Raw genomic sequence first — 10099 nt, forward strand, 5'->3', positions numbered from 1 at the left:
GTAGGAGTGGCTAAAAGTCAAGGTACCATGATGATGAACTTGTTAGAGGGATTAGAAGGGAACGAGTCTCATGGCTTTATGAAGAGCCTCCTCATAGAAGCAAAAAGGGAGAGTTTTGTAGAATTCCGGGGCTTGAGAGGGAAATTGAAAGAGAAGTTCCATGTAGTGTATGGATTAGTCCTTTTGATCGACGTGGTGGTGGGGACATAAACCAAACATGCACCTCATTAAGTTGTAAGGGCACCTCATCTTCTTTCCATACCCCAAAGGTGCCTCATGGGTTGTATCCGGATGCCTCATCTTCATCGATTTTAATCCAAAGTGAAAGAAGAAAGAACCAAGAGAGAGAAAAAAGGCTTGAGAGTGAAAGTGAGCCTAAAAAGCCAAGAGAGTGTGAAAAAAGACTTGAGTGTGAGATGAAAAAGTCAAGAGAGAGTGGAGGGGGTGAGAGAAAAAATAAACACCAAATGAGAGAAAAACCACAAGCACAAGTGAGTGAAGGGTGCTTGTTAGATACTAAGGCCAACCTTGGGTGGGCCCTAAATAAACCTCTACCATTTGTCCTTGGTGAGGAATATAAGCTTTTACCCACTAACACTTCTCATATGTCTTTTTATGGTGATGAATTTGTAGAAAGCAAAAGTGAAGGCACGGACGTGGAGCATCATGTTGCACTTGGCTTGGAGACTACGCTACCGGTATTAGATCAAGAGGAACAAGGGCAAGTCGAGGAACTCCTTGCCCAAGGTTCAAGTACACTTAACTTATCTCCTTGTGATGCCCCATTGAATATGGTTGGATTAGAGAAGTCTATTTGTCTTGATAAATTTGTCATTGTTGATGTGTATAATTTGTGGCATCAAGAGTTTGAATTGTTAAGTCATAAACCCATCTTTACATCATATGTAGATCCTTTCTTGAGAAATTCAAGCATTGATAAGCATAATATTTGTATTGTGGATTCTAACTTGAAGGATAGATTGCATGCTAAGATGTCTAAGCTTTCGTTTGTTGGTAATATTGTGCTTCATAAGTATGGGGATGAGAATAGTAGAACCACGAGGAGTGAAATTGTTGATGAGTTTAGAACTTGGAGTTTGCTTTGTTTTCATTGCAAAATGGTTAAACCCTTCAATGGGATTGGAGTGTTTTATGGCCGTTTTGTGAAGGATTTTTCCACTCATATGGCTCTTGTGGATTATGTTATGGATAATGGTATAAAAATGTCTTGTTCTCATATTTGTGCTCATGTTATTTTGATAGGAATCTTATGATAGTTGTTGTTTCTTTTTACAAGTTTCATATGCATAGTGTTGTGCTTATTTTTCATGTTAAGCATAAAGGTTTATGGATACATTGTTCCCATATTTTTTTATCATTTCTTGAAATTGTTGGGGCAATTGAGTGAAATACTTTTTGATAAAATTGATTTGTTGATTGATATATCTTCTTGCAGGCTTGATGTGAATTGTCATGATCCTACTCTATGTGATGGACAAGAGTTTGTGTCAATTTGTGGAAGGGTATTCCTTATTTGAGCAAGAATGATGTGTTAATGGTTGTTGATGGTCTTCCCTTGTATGATCTTGAGGTTAGAGTTGGAGGTTGTTGTGGTCTTCAATCCTTTTATCTCTTTTATCGTCCTATGATACTTGATATGTTTGTGTTTACTCTTGTAGGTACGCGCGGACTGGATTTGAGGACAAATCCTTCAAAAGAAGGAGGGGATAATGTGAATCCGGGTGTCCCACAGAAGGATTGAAGAACCGGATTTGAGGACAAATCCTTTCGCAAAGAAGGAGAGGATGATGTGAATTCGGGTATTCACAATCATAGGATACAACGACATCGAGGGCCATGGGTTGATTGTGGTCCGAGAAGAAGGTGGAGACATGGCAAGGAGCCAATCCGGATTTGGAGGTCTGATTCAAACCAGAATTTTCTTTTGAAGATAAAGTCCAAATCCTCTCCTAAGACTACCATTGTCTGCATCGTCGAAATAGCTTCGCGTGAGTATCTTACACTCCTCAATCGGATCCCGGATGAGGAAGCTATGGTCGTTTTAAGAAAGCCGCGCAATGCAGAACGAAACGCGCGGTCGGGCGATTTTGCAATGGGAAAACGCCCGACCGGGCGTTTTGCATGAGGAAAAATGCCCGACCGGGCTTTTTGCGCGACTTGCATTTTTGGACTCTTTTTGTGTCTTTTATTTAGCACATTTTTTTTCTCTTGTATAAATACCCATGTCTAAGGTTTTTGTGAGCAGACTTTGAACATTATTGAAGAACAAAGTCTCCATTGTGAGCACCCATCTTCATCATTGAAGATTTATTCAAAATCCCTTGTGGTTGCATTTAATCTATTGCCGAGCTTAGATGATTTGTTAAGGTATGCTTGCTAGTTCTTGTGTTGATAGTTGGTGGAGCCATTAGGTTTTTATTTGTGAAAGTAGTCATTGGGTTTTCTTTCTTGAGCTTGAATCTAAATCATAACACTTGTCATCTTCTTCTTCTTTTCCATCTTTTTATTGTCATATTTCTTGTTTGGGTTATTGGATATTATTGCAAGAACAAATTCGGGCAACATATGTTTCTTGAATCCTTAAGATTCACATTACTCAGTCACTCATTTCTCACCTGAGATGTTAGAACTGTTCACTCAGTAATTGCTGCACATTTAAAACTTCGAGTCTGACTGCACAAGATAGTTCCTTAAGGTCTTTGTTTTGGTTGTAATGGGGCTTAGGGTAGTAAAGTGTTTAGGTAAGGTCCTAGGGGTTCTAGGTTAAAATTTAAAAATATAAACTGGAAAAAGAAAAATGAAAAGCACATGAGTCAAGAGACCAAGATCTGAACAACTTTACAAGATCAAGCTGGGTTTACTTCTTTGCCACTTGGCAGCTCACTTGGTCAAGCTACGACCTTAGCCTTTAACTTCCTGGCTTATTTCTTAACTATCGACTTACTGGGTCAGGTTAAAAACTTCTTTCCTGCCCTTTTTCAACTTTTTCAACTTTTTTTAATCAACCTAACTTATTAACTTGATCAACCTGACTACCCATTTATTTCGACCCCTCTATCGCTATTCCCTTTCCTTTTGAAATAGTCCATCTCTCGACCCCTTTTTCTCATGTGCTTATGAAATGTAAAAATGTGGGTTTTAGGTTTCAAAAGACGGGTAAAATTATATATAGGTTCAACTTAGTTAACTAGGGGGTGCCTTGTTTGATGAGGCGGGTTTGAGAAACGAAGAAAAAAGTGGCTCAAATGGTTAAGTCCTAATGCCTTTAGTCCTTACTACTTGTGCAATTTTCATCTAAATATCAAAAGGCATCCTCTTTTTTTTTAGTAAAAATAGTAGAAAGTATTCTACTTTAGCTTATAACTCACATTTTAGAGAGGCTTTACATAAGGATTTAAATTGAACATTTCCATCATACTTACGTCATCCAAACTGATCAAGTTAAGAGAAATTAAGTTTCCACATATAAACATGTTGTATCCTTTTTCTAACTCTTGCTCAGGCATTCATATCTTTCATTTACTCAATTTCATTCATATTGCCCTAATTAATTCTATCTGTTTGTTTGGTTTTTAAATCTGACATATGTGATTTCAATTTGGCAAACCCTCTCCCCTCCCACTGTATTATAGCTCTCCTTCGAGCGACTTGATGAAGTGGAAAAAGGGTTAGGCAACGACACAGGTACATCAAAAACCAAGTAAAACTTCTCACACTTAGACCAGAACCTGGGCTAAGTGGGAGATAGTTCCCAAATCAAAATCATGCCGAAAACAAGAGTAAAAAAACACAGAGTTAAGAAAAAGAACAAGAAATCCATAAACTTCTCACACTTAGACTAGACACTGGGCTAAGTGTGAAATGGATAAAAACACGGTAATTACAGACCAAAAAAAAACAAAAATAAAAACAAAGATTGTTTTAAAAATTGAAACGAGCTGGGGTAAGATGTTACTGCTACTTCATCCTTGGTGGCTGGGCAGCTTGAGTAGCGGTAGGCTTGGTTGGAGTAGTGGCATGCCTTGCTATGGGCATATGTTGCCCTGAACACGGTATATACAGTTAACTTGAACACGCAATTCTAAAACATAAGGTAGCAAAGAGGAAAAGTTAAAACTCAATTCCACTGTTTAACTGAACAGAGAAAGAAGGTCTGCCAAAATGATCGAGCGGAGTTTCAACTTTCAAAACTACCCCTGCGCTCCCAACATTCCCGTTCCACTTGGACCTCCCAACCTACATCCATTTTCAAGGAAAATAAATCAGAAAATATATACTAAGGAGGTAGACGTAGGACAAAGAAAGGAAAAAAAGTTGTTGAAATATCAGTAGATAGTGACATCCACATCATTAGTTGATAGATACAACTCAACTTGGACACATACCTATAACAACTACATTAATCATGCTAATCAAAATTAGCAAATACAACCCACAGCCCATACCATCAAATGTCTAGCTTATATATACTTACACCAGCCCATACCATCTTCCATCTCAATCCATACTACTACCAAACTCATCAGGGTATAGTTGTCCAAAATGAATAAAATGGTTATAAACAAAGAAATTTCAATAAGTTGGGTAAAAAAAATGGAATGGGTATATTTGAGAGCATAATCAATAATAATCCCTCCGTCCACGAAAAATAGTCTCATTCGTGGATGGACGAGATTGAATGTGTAATTGGTAAAACTTGAGAGAGAAAGAGAATAGGTTGGTAAAGTAGAAGGGGAAAGAGAAAAAGTGGTGACAAATTTTTTCTGTAAATAGAGTAATAAGACTAATTTTGGTAGTGGATGGAGTAATAAATAGAACAAAACCAAGATAGCCATCAACCACGAGTACTTACAGATGCTGATGCAAAAGCAGAAGGATGATTCACAAGAGCACAGCCACAGCTAAGATTCAATTCATCCTTCACGGAGTGGGTAACTTCCATATGTACTCCAGGACAACATCCACCAAATGTTGGACATAAACTGAAGCCAAAGAAACGTAAAAGAATTGTAAGGGCAAAGTTCTGAAGGCTGTAGATCAGAATCAGAAACAATGTGAAAAAGGTCCATGGACCAAAACAAGGGAATAGAGTAAGTACTGCGGCACAGCCTAACAAAATGATTCCTAATGGCCCTATGCAGAACAATAAGCATATCTGTAACATAAGACAGTTTTGCAGCAAAACCTGAACAATGACTCGTACCGGCTACATGAAAAACAATAAGCATGACTAGATAGATATTCACAAATAGAGACCATAACTGTATATAATAAGAACTATTAGTGGCATTTGAAATTGGTTCCCTCAAATAAAGCAATCACAGTTACCTTAATTGGACTGTTGGCCTCACCATCAGACCAGATCTCTTCCAGGCCAATGCCTGCTCCAACCTTAAGGCAAAAGCTTTGTCGGGCCACTGCCATGTAGGCGTTATGCGTGTTCCCCACTTGTTCTGAATGATTAGAATATTAATGATAGTGTTCAAAGAGAAAGACAAAGGCAGCACCATTGATATATATAATGACTGTCCAGAGCAATAACTTAAGGGAATAAATATCATGACAGAAAATTGCAGTAGCACCTTGCAAGAGAAACTAAGCTTCATTTCTCCTGGATATTGACCCTGTGCTTGAATCAGACCACCACAGAGGGGCAGAAATGCACTGGTTGATATCCCTTCACCAGATACATAGGTTACCTGGCCATTAGGAAACTGCACATCCATGAAAGACTGCACAGAACAAACAAAATGTTAGAGCTAAGCTAAGTTAGAAAATTCTAATTTTTAATTAAGAAAGGAGAAGAAAGAGTTTAGGCATTCAACATGTATATAGACATCCCAGGAAGCAGTTATTGACAACAAATCAGATATGAACTGATCAGAAGTAAAAAAACATTAAAGATTTTTTGTACATGCACATACTTAGAAAAATGCAACTATGCACAAGTGCATACATAATACATATTTTTCTCCTCCCTCTTTCCATGGAGATTTTCTACATTCAAATTACATTAGTTAAACAAATGACAGGTTCAGACTTACACAAGCAAAAGGGTTGAGGCAGATCATTGACATTAACAGCCACCTCCTATGCTTTGACCACACAGCTGGACAAAGAGAATGCATTCCGTTCTGTGCAGCATAAACCACTAAACTGATTAAGTTTTCGACAAAAAACACATTTAAAAGAACCTTCATGAATATAATTTCAACAATAGTGCAGAAAAAGTAATCTACACAACACAAGTATCAAGTCAATTGGTCCATGTGCCTCTTTGCCTGTTCATGTTCTTCAGATAGTTTCCAGGTACATTACTGATAGCTCATACCTCATGGGTACATAGCATGGAGTTAGTTTACACATGGTAGTTCCAGACTTCCAGTCAGCCACTATGCATGCGAACTAATCTCCCTACTATTTTCTTTCAGTTTCTTAAGAGTCTAGACTCCATAAGAGTATCAGTGAGTCTGACTTTATACAAGCTAAGCATGTAACACCAAATTATTTTCCAGTCAGCCACTATGCATGCGAACTAATCTCCCTTTGATTTTCTTTCATTTTCTTAAGAGTCTAGACTCCATAAGAGTATCAGTGAGTCTGACTTCATACAAGCTAAGCACGTAACACCAAATTATTTTCCTTTACAACATGGAAAACTCATCCACCCGTTGAACTAATCAAAATTCTTGCACATCTTAAACAAAAGTTCGATGATCATTAGATTTGACGCACAAGTCTATTTATCAGTCATTCAACTAGAGTTGGCCCAAATGATAAAATCATTTGTTACCCTTTGATTGATGAAGATATAAATCTTGCTATAATCAGCATGCATATCAAATTGAAATTCTTCCTATCACCTATGGTCCCAACTTTACATTAAAATGGGAAGTTAAGAGACGGGAAAAACAAACCAGATAAGAGAAAAACAGCAACCTTTAGTTAACAGAGAGTACAATTGAGAAAACAATGAACTTGGCTTTATTAAACACACACACAAACTTATATATAGATACATATGATTATGTAATTAAACAATAATTGACAGGCATACTGACTACACCCACTAAGAATAAAGATGAGAGAAACATTTCGACTGACCAATTAGGACCTCAGCTATCGTCCACGTTGTTTTAGTAATGATCTAAACAAGCTTACCAGGATAGATATAGCTGTATAACTGAATATTATCATAAACAAGCATTATCATCATCATCAGTATCATTATCATTAGCATTATCATTATCATTTTCATTACCATTACCATTATCATTATTATTATCATTACCATTGTCATTATCAATATCCTTGGGAATAGGAAGTACAAGCCAAAAAGAACAAATTGATGAGTTTGCCTTACCTTCCTATCATACCCATACCACAGAAGGTGCTGCTTTGACAAATGAACAGGCAAAAGAAGAGTGGAATCCCGAACAAATAGTACAGGCCCAAGCTGGACAAGGAAAAGAGAAGAATTATTATTGCCTGATGTTGAACTGCCTTGTGATGCCTCAACTCGCCATAAATCTCCTCTGGCAACCAGAGAGCTCTCTACATTTCTGGTTCTACTGTCATACGTTGATGTGACATTGATAGTACCCTGCGTTCAGGGAATTTTTCCAACGTGAGGCATAAAACAGACACAAGTTGGTTGGCACAGTAAACGGATGGAAAGCAAAGAGACAACAACGTTATGCAGAGACACAGAGACAAACAATAGTAGAGTTTCAGCAGTTCATAATACACCTATTTTGTGAACTTCGTATAAAAATTCCAAATATTGAAAACACAAGAACCTGGGACGCTATACAGTCTTCTATTCATTGTGAGACAGATGAACTGGAAACCAATTCAATGATTACCAATTTCAGTATAAGAATGAGACCTACATGCCCTCAATATGAAAATTGTTTCCAATGCTCTTTACTAAAATCAAACAGATGTGCCTTCATGATTCTGAAATTCTTGATGCCGAAGCCTACTCTAGCCTCTCCGCCAATTACCAAATCATAATCCAAAAGGGTTGTACTAGTACTACTGCCAAAAATCACAAACCATATATGTGGGGGTTTTATTAGTCTATTAGTGAAACGTTTCAAGTGCATATGTCAACTATTTCTCAAGTCTACTTATAAATCATAAACTGCAAATAGCACTGATAATATTATAGTCATCATTTCTGAGAAGCTCATGCCGAATCTGGCCGTTGACAGCCAACTTAATCAGGACATTTTCAATCATAAACCAAGGTTCATGAAGTTAATTCTTTACCTGTGCTCGGCCCAACTTTTTCAATGCTTTTGCAGTAACAGCCAAAGTATCGTCCTCAGTTGAACCCTCCACCACTGCAGCACCATTTTCAGGAATCCCATAATCTTTAAATCGTTCGGCCAGAGACCCCAAATCCTCCTGCAGGGAAATTCCCATACTCTCCGCCCTCCGGCCGTGACCCTCTGCCACCAACGACACCCCAGCGCTCTCCTCATGCCGGAACGGCAGCGGCAGCCGCCTAAAGAATTGCTGAACCACACCATTAAAACTCGCCCCAAAATCAGCCCCCGCCTGTCCTATCCTGTTCCCGACGTCGAAAATAGCAGTCACGCCGTTTATCGTGGACTTATCCAAAGACAGTCCAAAGTCATTCTTCATAAAACTCTGCGTCGGAAACTCGACTTCAAACAGTTTCGGTGTGGGGGGATTCGGCCACGCGAAGGTCAGCGGAGTTATGTGAGACTGAATCAAACCTGTAAAGCCCTGCGCAAGCTTATCAGCAAAGTCCTGACCGTGCTGCTGAACCTCCTCCCACGCTTCAAATGATCTCTCCACAGACATCATTTTCAACGAATAAAAAAATCTCAAATCGCAGCTTTCAATCGACACGCTACTATCAATCAAGGAAACAATAGCACGCTAGGTTTACCACAATATTATCATTTAAAAAAAAAGAGAAATGGCTCCGATTCTTCAATTCAACGGCAGAGTTCCGATCAGAAACCCTAGATTCAACGATTCCTCATCCGATTTGCCGGTAAATAATTCAACTTAAGAATCAGGAGATACAGTTCGATTGAGGCAGAGAAAGAGAATCAACGAAGCAACAGTCGTTTAATTTAACGAAAAGCTTTGAAACTCAAAAATATCAGGGAGGGCTTGTCAATTAAAGTGTTAGTATGCGTATTGAAGAAATGGATCGAAGGAATACGTTGTGCGTTGACGAGACACGTCGGTGTTAAAATCCCGTTTGGCTGCGGCTACGACTATCAAGATACGAATAATTAATATCCCAAGATGGAAAACGGGTTTGAGATCATATTGACTCAACAGTAGATCATTCAAACATTATTAACCATATAAAGCCCAGAGTGATCCACCCTAACATTATCAACCATATCAAAGCTAAGGTACAATTTTCTATTACTTCCTTCGTGCCTTTAAAATTAGAAATTATATTTCATTTTGGTCCATCCCTTAATATTAGAAATTTTCTTTTTTAAGAAACTTTTTTTTCTCTAATGAGGTGATAGTTATTCTCCACTAAAAATACTCCAATCACTTTTTCATTTTTTTTTCTCTTTTACGTTACGAATTGTACATTAAAACTCATGTCGTTTCAAAATTTTATATTTTTAAAGGATAGAGACGTATGATTTATAACATAAATAGATTAAAAGCTAATAACTTCAGATACATTCATGGCATACGATTCAGGGACAATTATTTTTTGCTATACAATTCAAGATAGATAAGTTTTATCCATCATAATATTACAAGTAATAAATTAATCTCCTTTACATTTTTAAAAATTAATTAACACATAATACCAGTAGATTGATCATCCCATAAATCATATTCATATTCATATTCATATTCATATTCATATTCATATTCATATTATCATTATTATACTTCCTTCGTTCTATAAAAATAAGAACATTTTTCATTTTGGGATGTCTCATAAAAATATCCCCTTCTATTTTTAATAACTTCTTTCTCTTTACTAACAATACTATAATTACTTTTTTTTATATCTCTTTTATTATTCTGCATTAATTCTCATGTCATCCCAAATGTCCAT

The 10099-nt window shown here is 37.3% G+C and overlaps 1 protein-coding gene and 1 long non-coding RNA gene across 2 annotated transcripts; one reads left to right on the forward strand and one right to left on the reverse strand.

Annotated features, from left to right (window-relative positions):
• The first annotated feature begins 663 nt into the window (after positions 1–663).
• LOC121784571 lies at positions 664–2253 on the forward strand. The gene is made up of 3 exons (XR_006046731.1): positions 664–753; positions 1457–1591; positions 1680–2253. It is a non-coding gene; the product is annotated as an uncharacterized LOC121784571 (long non-coding RNA).
• Positions 2254–3816: 1563 nt separating this feature from the next.
• Positions 3817–9286, reverse strand: LOC121783539. Its single transcript, XM_042181638.1, has 7 exons — positions 8296–9286; positions 7385–7624; positions 6066–6155; positions 5604–5753; positions 5350–5474; positions 4874–5003; positions 3817–4257 (listed from the first exon to the last, which is right to left on the reverse strand). Exons 1-7 carry the CDS (start codon positions 8857–8859, stop codon positions 4132–4134), a joined length of 1425 nt encoding a protein of 474 aa, XP_042037572.1. The 5' UTR covers positions 8860–9286; the 3' UTR covers positions 3817–4131.
• Between the last annotated feature and the right edge of the window lie 813 nt (positions 9287–10099).

The sequence above is a fragment of the Salvia splendens genome, chromosome 21, assembly GCF_004379255.2.
Source record: "Salvia splendens isolate huo1 chromosome 21, SspV2, whole genome shotgun sequence".
NCBI lineage: Eukaryota > Viridiplantae > Streptophyta > Magnoliopsida > Lamiales > Lamiaceae > Salvia > Salvia splendens.